This window comes from Microtus pennsylvanicus, chromosome 7, assembly GCF_037038515.1.
Source record: "Microtus pennsylvanicus isolate mMicPen1 chromosome 7, mMicPen1.hap1, whole genome shotgun sequence".
Lineage (NCBI taxonomy): Eukaryota > Metazoa > Chordata > Mammalia > Rodentia > Cricetidae > Microtus > Microtus pennsylvanicus.
This window is the reverse complement of record NC_134585.1, coordinates 33,902,304-33,928,756: the sequence shown is the minus strand read 5'-3', so window position 1 is coordinate 33,928,756 and position 26,453 is coordinate 33,902,304. Positions and strand designations below refer to the sequence as shown.

General features: G+C 50.3%; 1 protein-coding gene across 1 annotated transcript in view; it reads left to right on the top strand.

Annotated features, from left to right (window-relative positions):
- Window positions 1-26,453, top strand: part of Fer1l5 (fer-1 like family member 5) — a 52,555-nt gene that overhangs the window by 24,594 nt on the left and 1,508 nt on the right. Inside the window, exons 20-48 of the mRNA XM_075979134.1 lie at window positions 7,462-7,586; window positions 8,367-8,467; window positions 9,041-9,218; window positions 9,296-9,451; window positions 10,517-10,645; window positions 12,553-12,716; window positions 13,001-13,115; window positions 14,036-14,138; window positions 14,655-14,818; window positions 14,921-15,088; window positions 15,298-15,433; window positions 15,546-15,623; window positions 17,535-17,716; window positions 17,923-18,084; window positions 18,380-18,484; window positions 19,407-19,553; window positions 19,627-19,789; window positions 19,937-19,962; window positions 21,507-21,557; window positions 21,798-21,902; window positions 22,379-22,498; window positions 22,899-23,060; window positions 23,272-23,363; window positions 23,743-23,913; window positions 24,087-24,235; window positions 24,487-24,626; window positions 25,666-25,754; window positions 25,966-26,061; window positions 26,232-26,373. Of these exons, the coding sequence (XP_075835249.1) occupies window positions 7,462-7,586; window positions 8,367-8,467; window positions 9,041-9,218; window positions 9,296-9,451; window positions 10,517-10,645; window positions 12,553-12,716; window positions 13,001-13,115; window positions 14,036-14,138; window positions 14,655-14,818; window positions 14,921-15,088; window positions 15,298-15,433; window positions 15,546-15,623; window positions 17,535-17,716; window positions 17,923-18,084; window positions 18,380-18,484; window positions 19,407-19,553; window positions 19,627-19,789; window positions 19,937-19,962; window positions 21,507-21,557; window positions 21,798-21,902; window positions 22,379-22,498; window positions 22,899-23,060; window positions 23,272-23,363; window positions 23,743-23,913; window positions 24,087-24,235; window positions 24,487-24,626; window positions 25,666-25,754; window positions 25,966-26,061; window positions 26,232-26,373 (3,719 nt within the window). The remainder of the gene's footprint in view (window positions 1-7,461; window positions 7,587-8,366; window positions 8,468-9,040; window positions 9,219-9,295; window positions 9,452-10,516; window positions 10,646-12,552; window positions 12,717-13,000; window positions 13,116-14,035; window positions 14,139-14,654; window positions 14,819-14,920; window positions 15,089-15,297; window positions 15,434-15,545; window positions 15,624-17,534; window positions 17,717-17,922; window positions 18,085-18,379; window positions 18,485-19,406; window positions 19,554-19,626; window positions 19,790-19,936; window positions 19,963-21,506; window positions 21,558-21,797; window positions 21,903-22,378; window positions 22,499-22,898; window positions 23,061-23,271; window positions 23,364-23,742; window positions 23,914-24,086; window positions 24,236-24,486; window positions 24,627-25,665; window positions 25,755-25,965; window positions 26,062-26,231; window positions 26,374-26,453) is intronic.

Genomic DNA, 26,453 nt, shown 5'->3' with positions numbered 1-26,453 from the left:
GTTCACATAACATTTCTGCTGTTTTTATATTGAAAAGTATGTATGCAAAAGGTATCTAAGATGTATACACACAGCTTAAAGGAGGAGAAAATGAGTTCTCCCAAACTCATCACACAGAAGGCTGCCGATGCCTTAAATGGTCCCTTCGTCTGTGAACTAACTATGCCTCTGGCTTCCCTTTTCATTTTTATCCTCTGTGTATGGAGCCCACAAGCAGCATGCACTTTTTCTGTTGTGTCTGAGAGGACCCCATCCATCCATGTGCATCTGCCTTAGGCCTTCTGCCCCACATGACTAGGCTCTGGGTAGCTATATCTTATTTTCCGAATGTATCCCACTGCGTGACCAGACCACAAATTACGTAGTGTATATAGATAAGCTGGGTGGTATAATAACTTGGTGAGCATTCTCATACATGTCTTCTGGTCACAAGGACAGGGGTTCCTCTAAATTATATACCTAGGGGTGGGAGAGAGTCTCAGAGCAAAAGCGATTATACCAAATTACACTCCCAACGGCAATGGGATGAGAATGCTTTCTGTGCTCCGTTCTCACCAGTACTTAATGTTGCCAGCCTTTTAATTGTTGCCGTGCTATTGGATGTGAAAAACGGTCTCCCATGACCAAAATGCGCTTTTTCTCATAATAAATGAAGGTTGAACATCTGTGTATACGCACCCTTTCCCCTTGTCCTGTCCATTCTTTTTTCCAGTATATAATCATTTGGCTGTGTCTTTCTTATTGATTTGTACATTAAGTCTCTTTTCAGATCATTCATCTTAAAATATCAAAGATCAGTTACCACCTTTGTTTTGTTGTTTGAGACAGAGTCTCTAGTGGCCCAGGCTGGCCTCAAACTCACTACTAGCGGACAATGAATGACCTTGACTTTCTAATCTTCCTTACTCCACTTCCCAACTGTTAGGATCACACTCCTGCAGCTCCATGCCTGTTTTTATGTGGTGCTGATGACCAGACCTGTGCGTCCTGAATGTTAGGCTAGTATTCTACCAACTGAGCTATGTCACTAGCTCCTCCACATATCTTTCTTTAGGGAAATGACTGTTGAAGTCTTTGGCCTATCGGATTTTTTTAACCTTTATTTATTTGTGTGTGCACTCACACGTGTGAGTGTGTGGATGTGGGTGTGCATGTGGAGCTTAGAAACAACACGCAGGAGTTGATTCTCTCCTTCCACCATGTAAGCCCTGGGGCTCACACTCAGGTTGTCAGGCGGGAAGTACCTTTATGGAAGATGTATTTTAAAGATCGGGTTTCCTAGGGGTTTGTGTTATTGCTTGGGTTCTTTTTTTGAGGGAGTGACCTTGACCTCAAGATCCTCCTGCCTAAACGATGTGTCAGTTTCTCTCTCCACATTTCAAATAATAAGTTAGGCTAGGTGGCAAAGCATCTTTACCTGCTGACCCATCCACGGGCCTTGACTTAATTTTGTTGCTGTTCTGTTTTGTTTTGAGACAAGGTTTCTCTGTGTATTCTTGGCTGCCCTGGGACTCTCTCTGTAGACCAGGCTGGCCTCGGACTCAAAGAGATCCACCTGCCTCCCAAGTGCTGGGATTAAAGGTGCGAGCCACCTAATTTCTGCATGTAATGTGAGGAAGGGGTTGAAATTCTTTCCTTCTATATAGCCGACTCAACACTATCTGCTAAGAAACATTTGATTTCTGCCTTGAACTACCTTGGCACCGTACCTAGTGATCGGTTAGCCATGTATTGTAGTCCTTTTCTAAAATGTCTATTCTGTCCACTCCCCTTTTTAAGTTTTGGTTTTGTTTTAATTGTGTGTGTGTGTGTGTGTGTGTGTGTGTGTGTGTGTGTGTGTGTGTGAGAGAGAGAGAGAGAGAGAGAGTTCAGGTGACTATGAAGCCGGAAGAGGGCATCAGATCCTCTGGGGCTGGAGCTGCTGTGGCCATCTGACGTGGGTGCTGGGAATCAAACTCAGGTCTCTGGAAGAGCAGGAAGCGCTCCTAACACTGAGCCATTTCTCTAGTCCTTATTATTTTTGAAGTGCTAAGAGTTTCAATGTGGATCAAATATAGTTTATTTTTTCTCTACCATGTGATTTGAAAGAAAATGCCCCCCCCAAAGGGAGAGGCACTATTAGGAGGTGTAGCTTTGTTGGAGTGGGTATGGTCTAGTTGGAGGAAGTGTGTCTTTGTGAAAGAGGGCTTTGAGGATTCACATATGCTCAAGCCACACCCAATGTGTCTCAGTTCACTTCCTATTGCCTGGAAGATGTAGAACTCTCAGCTCCTTCTCCGGTATCATGTCTGCCTTCAGGTTGTCGTGTCCTGCCATGATAATAATGAACTAAATCTCTGAAACTGTGAGCCACCCTAAGACACACAGTGCCACTTCTCAAAAACTCGACCTTACTGATGGATATGAAATTTTTTCTTCCTATTTTTTCTTCAAACGTTGTCAAGTTTGGTTCTTGCATTTAGTTCTATGACTCATTTTGAACCAGTCTGCGTGTATATTTACATTGTCCACACACGATTTTTTAAAAGCACTATCGTTTCCCTGACTTGCCGCCCTTAACTTTTATGATAAAACATGCACCTGTGCTTGTCTTTTTCCTCCAGGGGCCTCCACGTACCAGTTTCGCAATCCCCTGGTCCTCTTCTAGCTATTGTTTTCTTCCTGCTCCTTTTATGACTCTGTCTTTCCTTTTCATTTTGGTCACTTGAGAAATTCTTGTACTCAGTTCTATGTCCCTCACTGAATTGTCTGCAAGGTCTAAATGTCACCCTGGGACTTCCCCTGTTGCCTTTCTGGGGTGTTTTTGTGTCTCATGGCCTGTTGGCTGAGGTCTGTCGGCTCACATTTCCTCCTCTGCTCCTGCCTTCCTTCAGGGAGTGTGTTTTTGCTGGCCTCCCATCAAGCCTTGCTTCCTGCTTCTCCGCAGGTGCCTTCTGCCGTCTTCACTCCTTGGTGCTTCTATGGAGGCCAAGTGACTTTTGGCAGTCCTTATGTGTATTCTGAGTCTGCAGATTTTCTCTCACTCCCCGTTTGCTGGAACTGGACTTACTTTCCTTCTTGTTGCTGTTGGACGCTCTCCAAGAATGGAAGAAGGGGTTGGAGAGATGGCTTAGTGATTAAGAGCATTGCCTGCTCTTCCAAAGGTCCTGAGTTCAATTCCCAGCAACTACATGGTGACTCACAACCATCTGTAAAGAGGTCTGACGCCCTCTTCTGGCCTTCAGGCATACAGACAGAATATTGTATACATAATAAATAAATAATTTTATATATAAAAAAAAGAATGGAAGAAGATCCCAGGTTCTCACTCAGAACCTCACTCACAGATCTCTTTGTATTTATTATGCAGCCCATACTTTTGGTACCTGAGTCTGAAACTGGTGCCTTCCAGCAATCCCAGAAAAAATGTAAAGATGTTTCTCTTTGTAAATTGTCCTTTCTAGTTTTCTCTTCTGTTTCCTTCTGGAAGAATTCTGTGCTTGTATACCATCTCATTCTACACCCACCCCATCCCTATTTTTAAATCTCTTGTCCATATTTTTCTAGCCTACATCTAGAAGCTTCTGAATCCTCTCAGAAAGGCCGTAGGGTAACCACTCCGTTTTAAAGGGCTTGGCAGTGCCTCCCCTCCCCCACTTTGTTCTTTCTCCACTCCGCACACTGTATTATACACACCGACTTTGTCCTCACTATCTGTCTTTGTGTGTGTGATACAAATGATAAATTATATTTTTATAATAAGTATTCTCATAGTCAGTGAATCCAAAGCCAACCATAGCCCCTGGGACTGAAAAACAGCTGGTGGCTTCCTCCACCATGGTGCTCACCAGGGCATCGCTATTTTTCAACTTAAGTAAAGGTTTGAGTGAAGGGTGATTGCTCATGGAAGGACCACACAAACCAAAGCATAAGTTCAGTGACCAACCCCACTGCAAATACAGCAAATAACAGCACTCAGATCAGGAAGTAGAATACTCACACCCTAAGAGCCTGTGCCTCTTACCCCCACCCACGGTGGGCAATTACATTCCTAACCTTCATCTCATGATATGAATTAAAGAACACATAGCATATGTATTTATTTTCATCTCTGCCTTCTTTGTTCATTAGTTTGGGCAATGTGTCCACAGATCATCATATTCTTGAACATAGCTGTGACTTACTTACTCTCACTTCCATGGAGTTAGTATTCCACTGTACAAATATAGTCGGCCGTGTGTAACCACGGGTAACTGCAGGTCTAATCATTCAGGCATCAAAAACACTAAAACAAGCCAGGTATGGCAGTGCATGCCTTCGGTCCCAGCACTCCAAAGGCAGAGTTAGGGGAATTGGGGTTTGAGGCCAGCCTGGTCTACATAGAGAGTTCCAGGACAGCCAGGGCTGTGTAGACAGATCCTGTCTCCAGATAAATAAGCAAACAAACAAATAAGAAAAAACTAGCAATATTATAGACTAGAAATATACCCAAAACATAAAGAAATTGAAAAACACTAAACCAAGAGGTGGAGAGATGGTTCAGCAGTTAGGACGGCTTGCTGTGCAGGCATGAGAATTGGGATTAATATTACAGTTCCCTTATAAGAAGCCTGTAACCACATCACAAGTTGGGGTGGAGAGAGGATCACTGCGCCTTGTTGGCTGTCATCTAGTCAATAAACTGAGCTCTAAGGAGCTGGAGAGATGGCTCAGTAGTTAAGAGGACCTAGGTTAGGTTCCCAGCATCCACATGGTGGCTCCCAACCATCTGTAACTTCAATTTCAGGGGACTGGATACTCTCTTCTGGCCTCTGCAGGAATCAGACACATGTGATACACAGACAAACACCCATACACATATAATAAAATAATTAAAAAGACAAGCCCCAGGTTTTAGGAGAGTCCTTGCCTCAAAAGAGCAGGAAGTAATAAAAGAGGACATTTGACACTCATTTTTGACACTCTCCTCTGAATTTCCCGTAAGGTACACACGCATCACACTCATACATGCATTACTAGACCACACTCGTATGCATGCACACATAACACACACATACACTCGCGCTTGCACACGCTTGAACACATGGACTCACACACTAACCAACAAACCTGCATCTACGCCAAATGTGCTGATTTTTCTTCTTGTCATTGTCCCCTAAAGAATACAATACAGGGGACCGAATGATGATGGCTCAGCGTTTAAGAGCACTGGCTGTTCTTCCAGAGGACCCAGGTTCAATTCCCAGCACCCACATGACCGCTCACAGCTGCTTGTAACTCCAGTTCCAGGGGATCTGACACCCTCACACCAATGCACATAAAACTAAATAAATTATTTAAAAATTAAAAAAAAGAAGCTGGGCGGTGGTGGCACACATCTTTAATCACAGCACTCGGGAGGCAGAGGCAGGCAGATCTATGTGGGTTTGAGGTCATTCAGCCTGGTCTACCAGAGCTAGTTCCAGGATAGCCAGAGCTATTACACAGAAAAACTCTGTCTTGGAAAACCAAAATATATGAAGGAAAAAAGAAAAAAAAGAAAGAATACAATATAGCAGAGTAACAGCTCTTTGCAAAGAATCTGCCTTGCTTGAGGTAATAATACATACTCTAGAGATTATGTGAGTATAAGGGTATGTGGGTAGATTCCATGCAACTGCTACATATTTTATATAAGAGACTTGATCGTCTACGTGTTTTGGTAACAGTGTCCTCAAACTAGTTCTTCAACAGCCCCAAGAGGTGGGTGATAACCAGAATTGGTTTATGCTTCCTACTGTGGAGAGCACTTTAGCCTTTTCCAGCTTCTGGCCATTCCCATGAGAGCTGCTACAAGCCTTCCCCACACACCTTTTAGTAAAGCTGCATTTGCCTGCCTGCAGGGTATTTACAGCGGAACTAAAATTGCTGGCCAAGGGAACATGTGTGTTGTTTCTAAACTGCTAATTTTCTATCCATGTTATAGGAATTCTTTGAGGTCTGGCCCAGATTTTATTCTCCAGGGATATCTGCGTGTCCCTTACCAAGGACTTGGGCCTGCTGAGGAGCCACTTTTAAATTGCCTGCTTGGCATCCTTCAGACTGCACCAGGACCATCCCTCAGGATGCTGAGCTCCGCTATGTCCTGGGGAAGGTTTTCTTCCCTCCATTTAGAGCCACAGTAGAGACAGACAGGCATCCTCACTGCCTCCTTCTGGGTAGGGGCCATCTCTTAATTACCCTGGCCTGAGAGTAGAGGTTATGGAGTACCCACTTTTCATTCTAGGTCTGCTATTACCTTGTCCAAGAAACTGGGTGACGAGATGTCTCAGTGGGCAAAAGGGATTGAACCCCAGAAGTTATGTGATAGGAGGAGAGAAGTGACTCCTGAAAATTGTCCTCTGACCTTCCCACACATGCTGTGGCATGGGCATGCCTCCACTCATATACATGTATAAAAAAATTTTACAAGTTTAAAATAAAACAAGAGGGTGGAAGTTGGAAGTGAGGGGTCAGGATTGATTCCCTGAGAGAGTGCTGAGGGCAAGCCTTGTTATTCTTCATCTAGCAGATGGGTCATTCCATTTTTTTTCTCTTGGTTTTTTGAGACAGGGTTTCTATGTAGCTTTGGAGCCTGTCCTGGAACTAGCTCTTGTAGACCAGGCTGGCCTCAAACTCACAGAGATCCACCTGCCTCTGCCTCCCGAGTGCTGGGACTGAAGACATGCGCCACCACCGCCTGGCGGATCATTCCATTCTTTGCCTTTAGCGTCCCTTGGTTTCTCCCTATGGTGTTGGATCTTCACATGGACACCATCTTTCTGTCTGTCTCCCAGTCACATGGGCTTAAGGCTCCTCCACAATGAATGGCTTTGTCCTGACTAATCACATCGTCAGTGATTCTGTTTCCATGTTAGATGGTACAGTGAGGCAGCAGGGTTAGGACCTCAATGTATCTTTCAGGAGTCACAGGTCATGGGGTGCCCTCTGCCCACATTGGGCAGTGCCCAGCTTTCTGTCCCCCTTCAGTGAATGAAGTTACCAAAGAAGAAGCACAACTTTCCAAGACTTGAGCACTAACCTCACAGGTTTTCTCCGGCTTAAACATTTAGGGTGTTTGTGGTTTTGTTACTTTGAGGCCGACAGAGCAGGGTAGTGCAGAAAAAGTCTCCTGTAGATGGTCTCCATTGTGACCCCCACCTCCCAGAAGACCTGAGTTCAGTTCCCTGCACCTGCATCAATACCACCTGGTTTTCCGACGTGTAAACCAGGAGTTTTGAAAAGTCACATGACATACGGAACACAATCCACGCCCAATAGGAACCAGCTGTGTTCACCAAGTACTCACTCTGGGCTCAGGTTCCAGGGCCCACTTGGCATGGTTAGCAGATCCTTGGAAACCAAGGTGGCCCTGGAGCAATTCTTTAGGAGGATACAGGGATTAGGACCCTATACGTGTGGTCCCTCAGATATCCACCCCTCCCCTGTGTCTCTGTATCTCAGGGACTATCTACCATTATGTGCCCTGGTACAACACGAAGCCTGTGGTGGCTGTGACCTCCAACTGGGAGGATGTCAGCTTCCGAATGAATTGCCTCAACCTCCTCCACATCACCCGGGATCACCTGGTGAGTGTGCAGAAGGGAGGTGGGGGATGGGAGGCTTGGGAACGTATATCACAGTACCAAGAAACCAGTCACACCTCACACTTGTACACACCATGATATTGGGACCCCACATCACTGACAACTGTGCCAGATACAGCACTGGACACTAGAGAGACAAAGATAATAAACACACACTTGTTCTCATTGACAGAAGAAGTTAGATGTACATTACTGTGTGGTGCAGCTATGGTTACCATGGAAATACAGGTGCTGAGAGATTTAGGATCACAGAGATGGGGAGGGAGGAAGAAAGCGGTCAGGAGGTAACAGGGCATCGGGGGTTGCAAATTCATAGGTAGTGTTGGGGGAATAAGAGCACAAAGGGAACAATGTCTGTAAAGTCACAGTGATGTGACAGGTTTTCAAGCCATGAAATGAGTTAGAGCCATAAAGGTATCACGGAAATCAGGGAGGCTGGAAAGGGTCCCACCACAGAGTCTTGGGTTCTTGCCAAGGAGCACAGGTTCTCAGGAGATGTTTATACATAGCATCTCTACATGTCATGACCTTCTCATGTCTTCAAAGGCCTTCTGCATATCTCCATCCCCTGCCTCCCATTTTCTCCGCTGGGTACAGGAAGCAGGGAAGACAGGGTGTCCTAGCATTGCTAGGGCATGCGGCAGTTTGAAATTAACACCACCAGATTACTCCTTAAAGGTCTCTAGGGCCTGCCAGTCCTTCAGCCTATCCCAGGACAGCTCCAGGCTGAGGCCAGCTCTCTCCCTCTCTCTCAATGGACAGAAAGCCAACCTGGACACCCTGAAGTCCATCCGGAATCCAAAGGATCCAGCTATGCTCCAGCAGTGGGAGAAACTGCTGAAGGAGCTGATGGTGGACTGCCGGTAGGAGCTGAGGATCCTGGCTGGGGCTGGCCTTGGGGTGCGCTAGGGAAGACTCAGAAGAGGAGCTGGACGCTCGGAGTAGCACCCAATGGGCCCCTGTTCCACAGGAACACCACTCAAACCTCCCCCAGCTTGACCCTACACACAGCTACTTTTCCTGCCCATGCAGGACAGCCCTGAACTCCAGTCCAGTGCAGGCTTTGTTGCCCCACAACCACACTCAATGCCTGTAGCATATGGACAGATCTCCATCGCCTAGACCGCCACACTATTCTCACCATTGCTTATCCCATCCAGAGTGCCTGTTTCGAGCTCACGGAAAAACATCCCCCTGGCCCCCACCAGGTTTTGGCTAACCTCTTCCCTGGAAAACATCTACCCACAAGAGGTCTTTGGGAACCAACCTAACACACAGGATGGAAGAGGGCAGGATGAGAGCCTGAGTCAGACCCAAAGCAAGAGTTGTGCAGGTCTCTCCACATCAGGCCAGCTGTGGGTAGAAGTGTCTCCAGGCTAGAAAGGGAACATTGTCCTGAAGTAGGACCAGAAACAGTCATACCCTCCCGGCCACAGGCGCCCTCTGCCTTGTATGACTGATGAGCCCATGGCTAACAGCTTGGACAGGAATAAATGGCAGCTCCGCAGCCGTCTTCTGCAGCAACTAGCGCAAAGAGCCAAGGAAGCCAAGCCGAGGAACATGGTGGTCACGGCAGAGGACTGGTTGCGCCGTCTCAATGCTGTGATCCCTGAGGTGGGCACTGGGCACACTGGCTGGACAGTGGGGCCTGGAGCTGACCAGACGGTCCTGATGCTCTCCCACCTTGGCAGCCCCAGGAGAGCCTTCCTGATGTGATGATTTGGCTGATGTACAGGCAGCAGCGAGTAGCCTATGCTCGGGTTCCTGCCCACACTGTCCTGTTCTCCCCAGCAGGACCCCTGAGCTCTGGCAAGTTCTGTGGGAAGATTCAGAACCTCCTCTTACAGGTGGGGAAGTAGGGGGTGTCTTTTGGGAAGGATGGGGTTCCAAAATTGCCAGATAGAACCCCATGGGGCCTCCCTGAGGGCATGGCCCACGTGCTGTTTCCTTGGCCCTACATTAAGTAGAACAGAGCTCAAAGTCCCCAGAGGAAGGCAGGGGCCTGCACTTCTCAGTATGTGAGCCGCTACCAAGCCCACATCTGTGGTAAATACTCCTCAAATCCTCTACCTCCTCCATCACACCTGTGCCTACCACTTGGTCTAATACCTTGTCATCTCTCCTGTGAACCACAACGGAATAACTTCCAGAATATTCAGTAACTGTAACATTTGATACCAGCTCCTCAGATCAGAAGTAAGCTATAACAGAAGACTGACTGAACCCCAATGATGGCCTTCTGTCTTGGAGAGGAGGGTCCTCATAGCCCCTTCAATGGCTCCCATTGCCTCTCAGGGAAGATGAAGGCTCCCTAGCCCTGCCCCTAGCCACCTGTATCAACCCTGTCCACAGACAGGCCACTTTGGGGCTCCCCATCCCGAATATACTTGCACTCTGTCCTTTCTACCATCACTCAAAGCCCATCCTCCTGTCTTTGCCCAGTGCCTGACTGCACCCTAGCCTCAGGGTGTTGCTCAGTCCACCCTCACATGGGGTATGAGGACTGAGTGCTTAGCAAAGTGCTGGTGCAGGGTGATCAAGCAGCAGGGAGTAAGTAGTTAACCAAGATCACCAAAACCACAATTATCACCTTCCTCTGGCAGCCTGGTCCACCTCCTGCACCCCTCCCCTTTTCCATTTGTCCGTTGTCTCCCTCCATGAACAACAGGGCGGAACTCCATCCCTTTCTAGTGCTGGTGATCCACCCAGAGCTTTGTACTATTGTAGACTCTTTGACCCCAGCACAGTTTGATGTGAGGACCCTGATCCCACAACTCAGGCAAAAGGGGTGGATGTGACCCTTCTGGGAACGTGTGCCGCTCCCTCACCCTCTCCCTCAGCCATACCCCTGTCCCCCTGGGGGAGTGGTACCCCCGTGGCACTCCCACGGGATTGATCTGCCTCTGGCTCAGTACCCAGAAGGTGAAGGACAGGACACATTCCCAGCTCACCTCCGGGTCTGCATGTGGCTCGGCAATGTTCTACACAGCAAGAATCTGAAGCTGCTTCAACAAGGCAACATGGTGGTGTATGCAGAGACGGTGAGTGGACGCGCAGGGCACTGGGAGGGTGGGGTCAGAGGTTGGCCAGGTCAGGGCCAGGCCAGGGAAGAGCAGGCCTGACAGTCGGGCATGCAGTTCAGGAAGAGAAGAAGAAGAGACCCAAAGGTAGAGGAGGACACTGACCGAATCTGACGACAGTGAGAGAGCTCTGAGAGGTGGCGGTGATGAAAGCCATTGTGGATGGTGCCAGCCTTGTATCCCTGCTCACAAGCCATATGCGTGTGCTAACAAAACGGGGTCTAAGTGGCCTTCTGGTTCCTGGTCACTGCTCCTGGTGGAAGTTTATTAGGAGCCTTCTCGCAGCTTGCTCAAGGCATGTGACCAGCTCAGGTCTCTAAATTGTATAGCATCTCATTTGTCACCAACGGGCAGTCTGGGGACCCTTGCTGACCTCTGCCAGACCTCCGGGCCAGACTGGAGGTCACAGGAGGTGGGGAAAGGCCAGGAAGTGTGAAAGGAGCAGGAGATGAGACGTCTGCCTGCAGAGCATCAGCTTGGGATGCTCTACAGAGGGCAAGGGATGACCTTTGTTCTTTCGAGAAGGGCTGGCCCGGGAAGATAGCTCCACCAGTAGAAGGGAAGTAAGGTTTGCGTGCCGGGCTCTTAAGTGATCTTTTCTGGGGAGATGAGAACAAATGTCTACCCACCTCAGATAGGTGACTCATGACAGAGCAAAGAATGAGTTCCATCCAGCTTGGGGAACCAATGAGTTTAACTGAGGTTACAGAAGCACGAGCAAGGTATGGGTGTCTACACCACCGGAGAAGTCCTCCTCCCAGCAATTGTTAACTGTTTATATACTGGAGAGGAGAGGAGCCCCCTGAGCCCTTTGATCTGCTCATGTACTCCAAAGAAGGAACAGGTAGCTCCATCTTCCAAAGGTAGACACAACTGACCTGATTTCAGGACGACAATGGCCATATCAAAGCTTGGAGACAGGATCCCACCACACAGGCCTTTTAAGTTACAGAATTATGACTTTGTCTGTAGTTGGTTCACACATGCATGTAATCTCAGCACTTGGGAGGCGTAAGCAGCAGAAGCGCTGAGAATTTGAGACTGGCCTGGGCTACATAAAGAGTACTAGGCCAGTCAGAGCTATTTCAAGAAAGAAAAAAAATGCACTTAAAACATTGTTATGTTTTAAGGTGCATGTGTTGATAACATGCCGTAACACAGTCAGCTCCCCATTCTACGGTATCTCCATTCATGTACTGAACCAACTGTGGCATGAAAATGCAGTCAAAAGCCGGGCGGTGGTGGCAGTCAAGTTCGTGATGGCTGCATCTATACCAAACATGTACACCCCCTTTTCCTTGTCACTATGACCTTAGCAATACACTAGAACAACTCTTGACATAGCATTGATATTAGGTTTTATGTTATCGATAGGTGACTTAAAGTATACATCAGACATAGATGCTAGATCATTTTCAAATGTAAGGGGCTAGAGAGTAGATTGTGGTACCCAGGGACTTTCTGGAACCAACTCTCTGAGGCAGTCAAGGGACAGCTGTGTCTAACCAGCCCTGAATAAGGCAGGGACAGAGAAGGGATGGAGGAGGTTGTAGGAAAAACATGGGGAGTAGCACAGAGGGTACATGTGTAGAAAGACTGGATTTCTCAGATCTGCAGTGACTAGGGAGTAGGCAGGTCACATCGAAGATATAGGCTTTGACCTGGGCATCACCCCACTCCTCTGCTAGCTGCTCAGTGCTGGGTAATGTTAATTGCTGAGCCTCTGTCTCCTAGGTACAGCTGGGATATGGCCCTGCCTTTCTTGGCTGCTCCATCTTTTGATGTTGGGAAACAGGAGTCTCAACATCCCCAGCATGAGGTGGCTGATGGAGGCGGTATGGGCACTGACTAGGACTCTCCTCCCCCAGTATGAGAATCAGGCCAAGTTCAAAGACCAGTGGGGACAGCAGGGACTGTACCACTGCCCCAACTTCTCAGATGTCATGGGACGCAAGGCTGCCCCCAAGACAGATTTCAAGGCTCCCCCGGGATGGCGCTGGCAGGGTGACTGGACAGTGGAGCCCCAGAGGAGGTAAGGATGATACATGCCCTGCCCTGGCACCTGCAGTGTCCTACAATATAACTTCCTCTCACGTGGGAGGGCTAGTGGGTACTTAAAAAGGTGGGCTCTAAAGCCCTTCTAGTCCCCGTGAGTGAGAATACACAAGATCAACAGCCTTGCCCAACACCTGTCTGCATGCTAGGCTCTCCCTAGCTAAAGGGAGGTGGGATGTCACATAAGGGTGCTTGGCCAGCAAAGAATGACCCCTGGGAGTTCAGACAGCTCTGGGAACTTGGGGTCTCACTGCTACCCAGACTCCTCCTGGACATAGACATCAACAAGAGCCAGGTGCTGGAAGAGGTGTATGAGAACCAGATCCGCAATGCCACAGGCGCCTGGGTGCCTGCAGCTATCCCTACCGCAGATGTGGTAAGTGTATCCATCCTGCCACAGGGTACAGGGGAGAGGCAGGGAGGCAGGGAGCAGATTGGGGGACCTCAGAAGTTGGGGTGTCCCAGCAGTAAGAGCTATGTCTGAGCTCTGTTCCATATATGCTATGGGAGTCCAGATAAGTATTACAGCCCTGAGGTTCTTCTAGCACCAATGAAGGGGTTGTACCCAAGGATAGCAAGTGGCAGACCTCAAATTGGATGTCAGAAAGAGAGATCCTGTGTCGCCTGTAGTCGAGCTGCTTTAGGAGACAGGGCAGAAGGATCACTTGAATCCAGGAGTTGGAGTTTTAACCCGAGTTCTCACATAAAAAGCCAGGCATGTTGGTATGTACTTATAGTCCTAGCGGTAGAGAGGCAGAAGCAGATAGCCCACCCACCACCACTGCTTGCTGGCCAGACAACCTAACTTAATAGATAAGCCCCAGATCTCAGAGATGTTGTCTCAAAAACTATGACCAATGACCAATGGGATCCTGAGCAATGAGACTGACTCCCAGCTTACACACACACACACACACACACACACACACACACACACACACTGTCCTGACAGAAATATTCCATCCTCTCTATCACCCCATGGCTCTTCAGGAAATATGGTGCTAAGAAACAGGAACTAGTCTTTGAATGTTGGTTTATTTTAATGGAGTTCACCCAGAGGCTCCTGGCCGCTGAGTAGAACCACATAAGTCTAAAGTGTCCCCAGTGCAACAAGGAAAAAGCTGTTCACCTCTAAATAAATGAGCCAAGGGGGCAGTAGAAGTAGCAAGATTTTCTGCCATAGAAGGTGGCTGGAAGTACAAAGACAAGAGAGAGAACGAGAAAGACAGAACAAGTGAAAGCAAGCTTCATATACCTCACCTGAACCCCCACCCCCCACCCTCAACATCCATACAGAATGGACAGCCCGTGGAAGCCCTGGAGAATGTGAAGTGTCCCCAAGGCTGGCACTTTAAGAAGAACTGGACTGTGGAGCTCAACCATGCAGTGGACAACGAAGGTCAGTTTCTGGTCAAGTCTGAGGGTGTGAAGGCCTGGGACCCTGAAGCATCCAAGTCTGGTTCTTCTAGTAGACTGAGTGGCTAAGCTCTCAAGCAGGATATGTCTGAATTGGGGGGGGGGGGGCTCCCAGCCTCTTAGGGAATTCTCAGCCTCTAGCCATTCCACAGACACAGCCCCTCTTGTTGACTGAGGCCTGACCCTGAGCAAGCCTGGTGGATAAATGCCTGGATTTGGATTTGGCATGGATTTGGTTGCAGAGCTTCAATTCACCCAAACAGGCTCCAGGGAGGGAGCGGTGGACTGGAAGTCTTGATGACTGGTCTCCAGATGCAAGCAATTGCTGCAATTGGTCCCATGTAGTCCAAGTTACACAATTCAAGCACATCTTCCGGGACATGAGGACCCCTCTGCCCCCAGTACCTGTCCCTCTAAGGCCTTACTCTCAGGCCTGTGTCAAAGCTCCCGAAGTCTACAGGCGCAAATGGACCCAGAGGCCATGTTGCTGCCCCTGCAGGCTGGGAGTATGGAGTGGGAATCCCACCCTCCGGCCTGCCCCAGATCTGGAACTCGGTGGAAAAGACTTACCATTCATGCCGCCGGCGACGCTGGGTGCGTGTGCGCTTCCGGAATCACAAGGAGCTGGGCCAGGAGCAGGAGACCCTCTCCTTCCTGCAGAAGGTGAGGCTGACGGAGCAAGGGCCCTAGCTGGGATACAGGCAGGGGCCACTTGCAGAGTGGAACAGGAGCACAACTCTGAGACCCCCGTGTTCTTCCCCGCAGCAAGACCTCTCTCAAGAGGGAGAGGGCTGGGAGTATGGCACCTTTGACTCCAAGTTCCACCTGGACCCACAGCCCGCAAGCCGGTTCCGTCGCCGCTGTTGGCACCGACGGCTGGCACCCAAGAAGGAGAGGGGTGTGGCTCCCATATTCCTCCTGGAGGGATCCTTGGTAAAGCTACCGTGGTCTGGGTGACGCTTGTTTATTACCTCTGTCTTCCAGAGGCTCAGGAACATACACACATCCCTGGTCCTTGCTAGCTGGGTCCCCAACTCTTCACGTTTGGCAGCTGGCATCTGTAGAGGGATAGAGGGCGGCTAGGGCCTGGAGAGATGAGTCAGGAAGTATCGCAAACCTTACGGGAACCTTTCCAGGCGCAGGCAGTGACGTTGGAAAACGAAGCAAAGAAGGAACACGAAAAGACATGGTCATGGCAATACTGGAGGGACTCGTGGAGGCACACCCCAGAGGATCTCAGGATCCCCACCATGCCTTTCATCTACTGCATCTTCAACAGTGAGCCCTGGCCCGGAAGTCTCCAGAGTGGCCCCAGGGCCTGAGAAGAGGGAGTAGGGAGGAGCCTATAAAGAGCGGGGACAGGAAATGAACGAGACTTCTCTTTACCCAGAGCCTCACTACTACCAGCTCTTCTGCTACATCTACCAGGCCCGGAATCTGATGTACAACCAGATCCTGACCTTTCAGGGTAGGAATGCTATAGCTGGTTGGTGGGGTCCCGCTGCACAGCTCCCAAATAAATACATGGAGACATATTCCTACTTATGAGTGTCCAGCCTTAGCTTGGCTTGTTTCTAGCCAGCTCTCCTTATATTATCCTGTCTACCTTTTGCCTCTGGGCTTTTATCTTTATCTGTTCTATATACTTTACTTCTTACTCCATGGCTTGCTGTGTAGCTGGCTAGCCCCTCTCTTCCTCTTCTAATTGCTCCCCAATTCTCTTTTTCTCCTTCTATTTATTCTGTGCCCGTTCTGCCTATCCTTTCTCCTGTCTAACTATTGACCATTCAGCTCTTTTGGACCATCAGGTGTTTTAGACAGGCAAAGTAGCACAGCTTCGCAGAGTTAAACAAATGCAGCACAAAAGAATGCAGCACATCTTTGCATCATTAGACAAATGGTCCACAGCTTAAACAAACGTAACACAGACTGCCCCTTGTCATTCAGTCCTGTCCCCTAGCCCCCAAGCCCTGGCAACACATCCACAGGCGTCTGTGATGAATATGTAACCAAGATGCAGATCCCTCTCCCGAGAAGCTTGTCTTAGCGAGGGTTACTCTTGCTGTGATGAAACACCATGACCAAAAGCAACTTGAGAAGGAAAGGCTTTATTTCCTCTTACGGTTCCGCATCACAGTTCACCATCAAAAGTGGTGAGGACAGGAACTCACACAGGGCAGGAACCTGGGGGCAGGAGCTGATGCAGAGGCCATGGAGGGCTGCTGCTTAGTGGCTTGTTCAATCTGCTTTCTTATAGAACCCAGGACCACCAGCCCAGTGGTGGCTCCACCCACCATAGGCTGGACCCTCCCACTTCATAAGGAAATGCCTGATAAGCTTGCCTACAGACTGGTCTTATGGAGGCAGCTTCTCAGTTGAGGCTTTCTCCTCTATAACGGCTCTAGCTTGTGTCAAGTTGACATGAAAACTAGCCAGCACAAAGCCTATGAGTATAATTTTGGGGAAAGACACCAAAGACTACAAATCCAGGGTGTTCTTGAGATGTGACACCAATGTTGTGAAATTTGGAGAGGGGGTTGAAGAACTCAGTTACTTATCTGGGGTCACTTAGTAGGCCTCGAAGAAGGAGAAGCTTGCAAGGCAGAGAACTGGAAGACAGGGAGGGACATGAAAGAGAGTGACACACTGGGTTGGAGAGATGGCTTGGCGGTTAAGAGCACTGGCTGCTCTTCCAGAGGACCCAGATTCAATTCCCAGCACCAACATGGCAGTTCACAACTGTCTATAACTCCAGTTTTAGGGGATCCAGCATCCTCACACAGACATATAGGTAGGCAAAGCACAAATGCACACAATAAAGAAATAGACAGACAGACAGACACATTGGGGAACCATGTCACTTGAGGCTCTGTAGAAGAGGTGGGACAGGGAGGAGGCCCTGTGTGAGGGAGACCCATAGAACCATTCAGGAGGTGAGCGGAGTACTCCCACCTTGCCCTGCTAATGGCACTGTGACAGAAGATAAGGAATGGGTGGCAAAGCTTCTGGGCTGCTTGCTGAGCTCTGTCCCCTGAGCATCACCGGCCATATTAAAGGACACTCACTGGTGCTGCAGATGATTGATTATGGAAGCCTTATCCCCAGCACTCCTCCTCAGCAGCCCCTTCCCTCCATCCCAGTGAAAGCCAAGCTGTCACCACAGCAGGCACGGCATTCACACGGATGGAAGCAAAGGTGTCTATGGGGTATGCGCAGTTGGTCTGCAGCTCCGGCTGAAGCAGCATTCGAGAATGACCGGCAGGGGCAGTGGCTGACCATCCCAAGTCTCCTTGGGTCTAATGGCTGCCGCTGAAGAGGAGGGGAGAATCTCACTTGGCAGTTTGGAGCTGTGACACCCCGTCTTCCCTCCCTGCCCTAGAGCCTTTCATTCGAGTGGTCTTCTTGAACCACAGCCTGTGCACCCAGAAGCTACAAAGCTCTGCAGCCCCGACGTGGTCCCAGACGCTCATCTTCCAGCACCTTCTGCTGTTTGAGAACCCCAAGGATACCAGAGAGAACCCCCCGCTTGTGGTGTTGGAACTGTGGCAGCATGACTCAAGGGTACAGCAGCAGGCTGTGCTTGAGGGAGGAAGATCTTCCTCAGTGCCCTGCTTCGGGGCTAGAGGTGTATTTTAGAACAAGGTGTTGAAGGGCTGAGACCATGGTTCAGGGGTCATAGAGATGTGTTAACTGAGCCCACTCCCCTCTTCCTCAGAAGCCCATGCTGGAAGCCTGGTTCATATTCTCTGAACTCCCTTCTCCTCTAGGGAAACAAAATCTTGTGGGGACGGAGCATGTGGCCCCCGGTGGTTTGGCTGAACCTCCAAGGCTGGGCCGTGACCCCCCTGAGGTGGCATCCCCTTGTGAGAGAGTTGGGAGAAGAAGAGGGTGAGATCTTGGCATCCTGTGAGCTGATCCTCGAAACTGAGGTACAGATGAGAAGGGCAGGGCTCGGGTCCCTCCTTGGTGTACCTTCACTTCCAGGTTTCCACAGACATGAGGGTCCACCCCTCCCCTTCAGGAAAAGGCTGTGGCTCAGGGTCACACGCTGGATTCAGTGCTGTCAGCCTGGCCAGTTTCCCCCTTAAGGCCCTTCTAGCTCCACCCATGTGTTCCGGGATCTCTTTAGCTGAGCCCTCTAAGGGACATGCTGGGTGAGGGCAGGAGCAGCAGGAGCAGCCCCCAGGGCTTTATGCTCCCTGATGTCCCTCCTCTACCTTCTAGAAGTTGAAAGACAGACATCTGCCAATCCTCAGTGTCTCCTGTAAGAACGGGATATACACACTGCCTAAGAACATCCAGCCTGCAGTGAAAATGATGGCCATTGAGGTGCGTGCAGATGGGGAGGGGGAAGCCTTTCCCAGAGCGGCCCAAGGCACCCTGGAGCTCTTGGAGAAACTTTTCTGACAACCTGGCCCAAAGCCTGAACGCTAAGGACACATTCTCAGAGGCAGGAGAGACAAGAGAAACCAGAGCAGAGGCTTGGACAACATGGGAAATTGGGCAGCAGGTAGCAGATGCAGGACTGTCTCATGTTGGTCCCTGTGGATCAGGAATTGATTTCTCAAGAAGGAAATCAAGGCTCAGAAACAAAACATTGTAGACACAGTGACCAGAGACTAAGTGATGGAGCCACAATGTATGCCCATCCCTGCTTCAGAACAAATGTAGGTCCCCACATTGGTTATTCTGTGTCCTGTTACAAATTGACAGAGAAGAAAACAATCAAGTAGTTCAGGAACTAGTAACTCCTTGAAATCAGCTAATGTAGTTGGTCCCCCACTCAGCCCCCAAGGGGGCTCTCATGAGGGTCTGGACATTCCTGAGAATTGAGAGAGAAATCATAGGGTTGGTCATGGAGCTGTCTGGGACACAAGTTAGCAATAAGATAAATGGCATACAGACCGCAAAATCTGTGGGCTCTAGAGGCAGCTAGCCTCAAGAGCTCAGTGTCTAAATACTGTCTGGAGCCAGAAGTGGGCAAATGTACCACCTAACCTGCTTGTGGGCCAGCTGGGGTGAATAGCAGATCAGCTGGTGGTTAGATGCCACCTACTTCACAGAGACAGCAGACGGCAGGTCTTGAGAAGCAGCCTGTCCCTTCACAGGGCAGGGAGACTGGGGGGAGCCTATGGTACTGCCATATTCCTAATCCTGGCATGCTTTAAACTGCACTTCCAGACCAGTTTGTGCCCGCCCTGGTTAAGAAGTGCTGTTTGCCCCTAGCCCAGCTCTCTCCTGGTTCTGACAGATTATGGCTTGGGGCCTTCGAAACATGAAGAATGTGCGTTACCCACAGCTCCTGGTGGAATGTGGGGAGGCTTGCCTGAGGACAGAACCCATCAGCAACTTCCAGGAAAATCCCAACTTCCCTAAGACCAACTTCTTCCTCACAGTGGTAAGAGGCCTTGGGGAGGGGCTGGACAGTCTTCTCTTGAGGGGCCTCACGTTCCCCTCTCTTTGGGCTGTAGTTTATGCCTATGGAAGAGACCCATGCATTGCCCCTGGTGGTGAAAGTGGTGGACAACCAGGTCTACGGCCAGCAGATTGTGGTGGGTCAAGCCAACATCGACTTCCTCCAGCCCTACTTCTGTGACCCCTGGGCTCTGAGCTACACTCCTGTAAAGCTTCCAAGTATGATCCTTTCCCCAGCCCTGCCTCCTGTTCTCCATAGGAAGCCCTCACTGGGATTAGGGGGGACCCTGGCTCCCTTGTGGGGTTGGTGCCCCTCTTCCTTGGCTTCTCTCTTCCTGACGCTCACAAGCTGTGTTCTCTCTGCAGCCCTGTCTGTGAAGAAGCCTGATACTGTGAGTAAGGGCCCCAGGCATCTTCTCCCCCTCCCAGTTACATGAATGACCCTGTTCTTGCCTCTGAGGAGGCTTAACTTTACTGGAGAAGGCTAAGGGTTGGGCCTCAGTCAAGTGTGAATGTGAGAGTCATGTGAGCATTTTGGGGGTGTTAGACCGGAGTCCTGAGACAGGGTCTCATGTATCTAAGGCTGATCTTGAACTTCCTATGTAACGGAGGATAACCTTGAACCAATCTTCATACCTCCTTCTCCCAAGTGCTGGGATTGCTATTTTATTCATTTATGTGTGGGGTACATGTGGTATGTGTGTGCATATGCACACGTGTGAAGGCCAGACATAACTCCCTCTTGCTATTTCTTGCTGGCCTAGAAATTGTTAATTAGGTTAGGCTAGCCAGTCAGCCCAAGGGATTCCTGTATCTACCTCTCCAGTACTGGGATTGCAAACAAACCACCATGCTGGGCCTTTTCACATAGGTTTTTACATACATTCTCATGCTTGCAAGACTTGTGATAGTTAACACTGACTGTCCACTTGACATGATTTAAAGTCACCAGGGAGACAAGCCTCCAGGCTTAACTCTGAGGGGTTGTCTAGATGAGGGAAACTGAGATGGGAGGAGCCACCCTGGAAGTGGGCAGCATCTTCCCATGGGTTGGGGTTTTACACTTAATTAAAAAGGAAAAAGTAAGCTGAACACTGGCATTTGCCACTCTGTGTCCTGAATTCATACACAATGTGACCAGCTGCCTCAGACACCTGCCCCATCTCCTCCTCTCCATGACTTCTCGAATTGCGAGCCAGAATTATCCCTTCTCCCCATAAGTTGCTTCTTGTCAAGGTATTTAATCACAGCAACAAGGTTAAGACCCCCTTACCTGAGACCCTGGAATCTTACTGAGGGATCCCACTAGAGTTGGCAGTCATTAAGATTTTGTTCCAAGTGCCTCTACCTCTACTGTGCCCTGCGGTTATAGCTCTAGGGCAACAGTGTCACATTTTAATCACAGCAGTTCCTAAATGCCTTCATCAAAAGGAGATGCTGCCGGGCATAATGGTACGTGCTTGTAATCGCAGCACTCAGAAAACGGGACAGGAGGATTAAAGGTCTGAGACAGCCTGAGCTATATAATCAAGGCACTGTCCCCAAAAACAATGGCTAGGGAGGTACCTAAGGGACAGACTGCCTGCCTAGCGTGCACAGACCCTGAATTCCTACCTAGCACAAGATATGGGAGGGAGGGAAGGTTGATTTTGCTGGGAGGGGCATATAGTGGTTAGTAGGCCTGTAATCCCAGCACTGGAGAGGCTGAGGCAGGAGGATCACAGCCTAGGTACATGGTGAGACTCCTGGGTGGAAAAGATTCTGCCTCCACGGGTTTGGATAGAGTATGAGTCCTGTGTATACAGATGGGCAATGGACACTAAGAAATACAATTCCTCACCCTGGCTTAACTGAAAGGCCTATGGAAACCGCAAGGGGACAGGAGAGCTCCCGCCCCAGCCTCTTCCTCCAGACTTCTCCAATTTTCACTTTTCAGCTCTTTGACCTCTTTTTCAAGAAGTTCTGGTTTGCTTCCAGCAAAGAGGAGGTAAAGCAGACTCAGACCAGGGAACAAGGGACAACCCCAGGTGGCTGGCAGGGGCACCGTAGCCCAGGACAAGGGACAACCCCCAGGCGGCTGGTGGGGGCACTGTAGCCCAAGGCCAAGGGACAACCCCAGGCAGTTGGCGGGGGCACCGTAGCCCAGGACAAGGGACAACCCCAGGCAGTTGGCGGGGGTACCGTAGCCCCGCCTGAGAGCCAGGGAGAGTCCCCCCTTCTCTGTCAGGATGACTATGAGCACGACGTGGACTGGTGGAGCAAGCTGTTCTGGGCCACGGGGGACGCTGACAAGTCTCTGCCGTACAAGTACAAAAGCTACCACACCCTGACGGTGAGGGTCCTGGGAAAGGCAGCACACAACCTCCCCTGGGAGGGGCCGAAGACTTGGCCATGGTTTGTCAGGGAACCACCAAGCGGCAGAGCTGCTGTTTTGGTTTTGCCTTGTTTGGAATAAGGTCCTGCATAGCCCAAACAGGTCTCCACTTTGCTTGGTAGGTGTAGATGACCTTGAGCTCCGACCCTCCTGCCTCTACCTCCTGGGTGTTAGCACTGCAAGCGTGCCCACCACATTCAGGGTGCAGGGATCCTGTAAGACAAGCACTCTCCCACCTAGGTGGAGAGGGGGGACTGTTTATATTGTCCCCTAAGAGCCCCAGAAACCTTGCCACCAGCTGCTCCATCTGAAGCAGACAGTGGGGCTACCGATTGGGAAAATACTTGAAAAGGGCTTGGGGGCTGGTGATCCCTTCATCTCTTGACTTCCAAGATGGTCCCCACCAGCCCAGGTCCTGCATCTGCCCCCCACAGGTGTACGATTGTGAGCTGGAGGCAGTTCAGGCCTTCCAGGGCCTGCAGGACTTCTGCCAGACCTTCAAACTTTACCAGGAGAAGCCCAAGGTGGACAGTCCTGTAGTAGGGGAATTCAAGGTGCGTCTAAGTCAGCTGAGCTACCTGTCTCTCTATCACCCATGGAAAATGAGCCAGGGCCCGAGAAACAGCTCCAGAAGTAGAGAGACACAGGTCAGTCTATGCAGGCAGGGATGGAGGGAGGCAAGACCTTCAGATTTCCAGCTCTAGCTCATGCTGGTCCCCCAAAGATGCACACCTCAGACATATTCAGACCCGAAGGGATGAGTGTGCAGTTCCATCATAGTCTGGGACACCAAGTAGCTTTGAGTGCTTTTGCCCAATGCCCCTTTAAACTCCGTCCCTGCCTAAAGACCCCTGCTGCTCATCCTCAGCCTAACCCTCTCCCTGCTGTGCGGGTGGCTTTACAAAGTTAGGCTAGCACTGCCGGGTTGGGCTGCCAATATCTTCTCACCCCCAGGGCCTGTTCCGCATCTACCCCTTTCCTGAGGACCCAGATGCCCCCAAACCCCCACGACAGTTCTCATCTTGGCCTGAGACTGAAGATTTCCCTCAGACATGCATGGTCCGGGTATACCTGATACGAGCCATCAACCTGCAGCCACAGGACTACAATGGCCTGGTAAAAAAAAAAATAGTCCCACTTGTCACCAGTGGTCCGCACCCCATGCCTAGCTCACAGCCATGTTGCAGTTGCAGTAGCTTCAGGCTGCTCTGCCCACATAGCCACCACTTAAAGGCACCACGCAGTACACATCTGCTTCACTCTCATCCTTCCTGACCAACCTGACTGACGTCCCCCTTCCTTTCTTCCCTCTGCTTCTCTCCTGCAGTGTGACCCTTACGTGATCCTGAAACTGGGGCAGACTAAACTCGGCAACCGGGACTTATACTACCCCAACACTCTGGATCCTATCTTTGGCACGTGAGCTGCCCCCAGTCACCCACTGATGTTTTTCTAGTCCTCCATGCTAGGCTGGAAGGCAGTTCCAATAGGCAGATGCATTTCTTCAGAGCCTCCAGGGTCCCTGTGTGCAGTATCTCACTGGTTCTTAGGGGCTAAACAGGTGCAAGACAGGTGGATAATCCGCCACTTTTTCACGGGCCTCCATGCACAGGCTGTCTTAAAAGTTACCTTTTAGCCATGTTCAGGGACTGGATGCTGGTGGACAAAAGCCTAGTCTATGCTCTGCTGCCCACATTCATTGTGAATGAAGAGGTGGGCCAGGGACCCTCATTCTGAGATGCTGGCCAGTGAGGCAGAATCCATGTCCGCAGCCACATTCCAACCCCCTTGTCTCTAGGATGTATGAACTCACATGTAACATCCCACTGGAGAAGGACCTAGAGATCCAGCTCTACGACTTTGACCTCGTTACTGCCGATGATGAGATTGGATCTACGGTGATCGACCTTGAGAACAGACTTCTGTCTGGCTTTGGAGCCCGCTGTGGGCTCTCTACATCCTACTGCAAGTGAGTGTGGACCCACCCACTCAGCAAGCAAGCTGCATAGGGGGGAGGTGTGAGCCCACAGTTCCCTGAGGAGAGGTGGAGAGCTGGGCTGGACCTGCTTCTCTCTCTGTTTCCAGCACCTTCCCCTGAAAGACCTGTTCCTTCCTATCTGGTCCTCTTGCATACTCTCACAGGTCAGGGCCATTTAGGTGGCGGGATCAGCTGTCCCCGAGCTACCTCCTGGACCGCTATGCCAAACAGAAAGGGCTGCCTCCACCTATATTTGACCTTGACGACGACTCAATTGTCTACAATGGGAAAACGTTCAGCTTGCAGAACTTTGGTGAGCCCAGGACACTTCCAGACAGCTAAGGTGTGGCTCTGGGGAACCAGTGTAGACCCTAGAATGAATGAGTGCAGAAAGAGAAGAGGGCAGGATGAGGAGAGGGTGCCCTTGGGTAGAAGAGCAACAACATCTTTCCAGTTTTTCCTTTTCTTCTCATAGAAGGCTACTATAGCCAGATATCCAGGCAGGGCTGGGGAGGGTGCTCAGATGGAAATGCTAATGACCTCATGATCCCATCTTCCATCCAGAGTCCACACCCCCTACCTTTGCGGGTTTGGGGCCTAAGAAAGAACGCCTGGCACTGTATATCCTGAACACCCAGGGCCTGGTTCCTGAGCATGTGGAGACCCGCACACTGTACAGTAAGAGTCAGCCAGGTATCGATCAGGTATGTGACGACAGAGGGGCTGCTCCTGCCTCCCACGGACTGCACTGGATAAGGAAATGGGTGTCTATCCACTCAGGACATAGTTCACAGTGAGAAGCAAGGGCAGGTCAACATGTTTTGCACATTAGCAAGAAAGATGCTCCAATGATGTTACTCAGAGAAGGTGACGCCTGGAAAGGCTGTAAGAAATGGAAGCCTCACAACAGTGTGGGACGATCTAGGGTGTCCCACCAACCACTAGTACCACAGATTGGCTCTCCTGAGGTGTAGGAGGGGGCAGCATAGCTCAGAAGGCACAAACACTGCAAAACCCAGTTCGAGCTGCTTAACTCAGACTGTCTTCCCTATATGAAGGAACCCAGGGCACAGCTCCCGCAAGGGCACCTTAATTATGGCTCATTGTCCAACTATAAAAATGGCTCCATTGTTCCACAAATCTTTCCCATTCGTGAAGTTTTCTGCTGAGCAATTTTTGAAATAACCATCCTCATTAAACCGGCTTTCTCAAATGGGTCAACGTGGAAGAATAAAAGTAGGTCAGGTGGCTGGTCAGGCAGGACGTATTTACCTATTTTCTAAGGCTGGTGGCACCACCCTTTCCCTTCCTCTACTTACCATTTTCACCACTAATTCTTTCTCTCAGGACTCTCTACTTTGTGGCCAGCATAATAACCTTAGGTTGTGGCCACACAACACAGAATAACCTTACTGACCATCCAACTTAAGGCTTGCATGGTACTGAATACATGAGGCCCAACCCCAACACGGATCCCCATCAACAGGCCACCCAGCATGTCCTCCTCACGCTCTACCCCCAGGACATAAGTGATCTCACGACAGCCACTCTTAGTCTCAGAGCCAGCACCCTTCACCCTCGCTCACTTGCCTTCCTAGCCAAAACTAAAGGAGCTGGCAGGTGATCACTTGCCACCTCCCAGCAATCTCCAGGCCCCGCCCCTCATCCAAGCCTCAGAACCTCATGCTACCTAACGGAAGGGAGACCAGCAACCTCCAACTTGCAAACCCATTCTGGCTCTAGGGGAAAATACAAATGTGGGTGGATATCTTCCCCAAGATGCTGGGGCCTCCTGGCCCCCGAGTCAACATCAGCCCCAGGGAGCCTAAACGGTGAGTATATGGGATCCCAGTTCCTAATCATGGCGCTCCAGCTCAGCCCCTAGGGTGCAGGGAGCCTCCAATCCCAGGCGGTGGGAATTCTCTATCAGATTTCGAAGGAGCTTTCCTGCCCACGTTCAGGCTCCCTCTGCAGGGCTGTGGCTGGGGTCTGGGTGGGGGTGGGGGTGGTCCTCAGCCTGGCCTCAGAGCGTAGCGGCTACAGGTACGAAGTGCGCTGCATCATCTGGAGTACCTCCCAAGTGGACCTGGTTCGTCAGACCTTAAGTAGAGAGAAGATGAGTGACATCTACGTCAAAGGGTGAGGCTGGGGGCGGGGGACACGACTCCAGAAGTTCTCCCTTAGTTCTCTGGTTCTGTCACCCTGCTGGAGCCTCCTAGTCCTGAGGGAAACATCTCTCTGCCACCACTTGTGTGTGGTGGGATGGGGACCACACACAGGAGCCCCAGGTGAAAAGACTCTGGCCCCAGGTGGCTATTTGGGCTAGAGAAGGACATGCAGAAGACAGATGTCCACTACCACTCCCTGACTGGGGCGGCCGTCTTCAACTGGAGGTTCATCTTCACCATGGACTACCTGGTCACAGAGCGTGTATGCGTCCAAAGCCAGAAGGTAAGGGATGGGGAGGAGAAAACAAGGGAAGAGCCTTAGGGTCCAAGCGATTCACCATTGTTTCAGAGACCTGCAAGCTG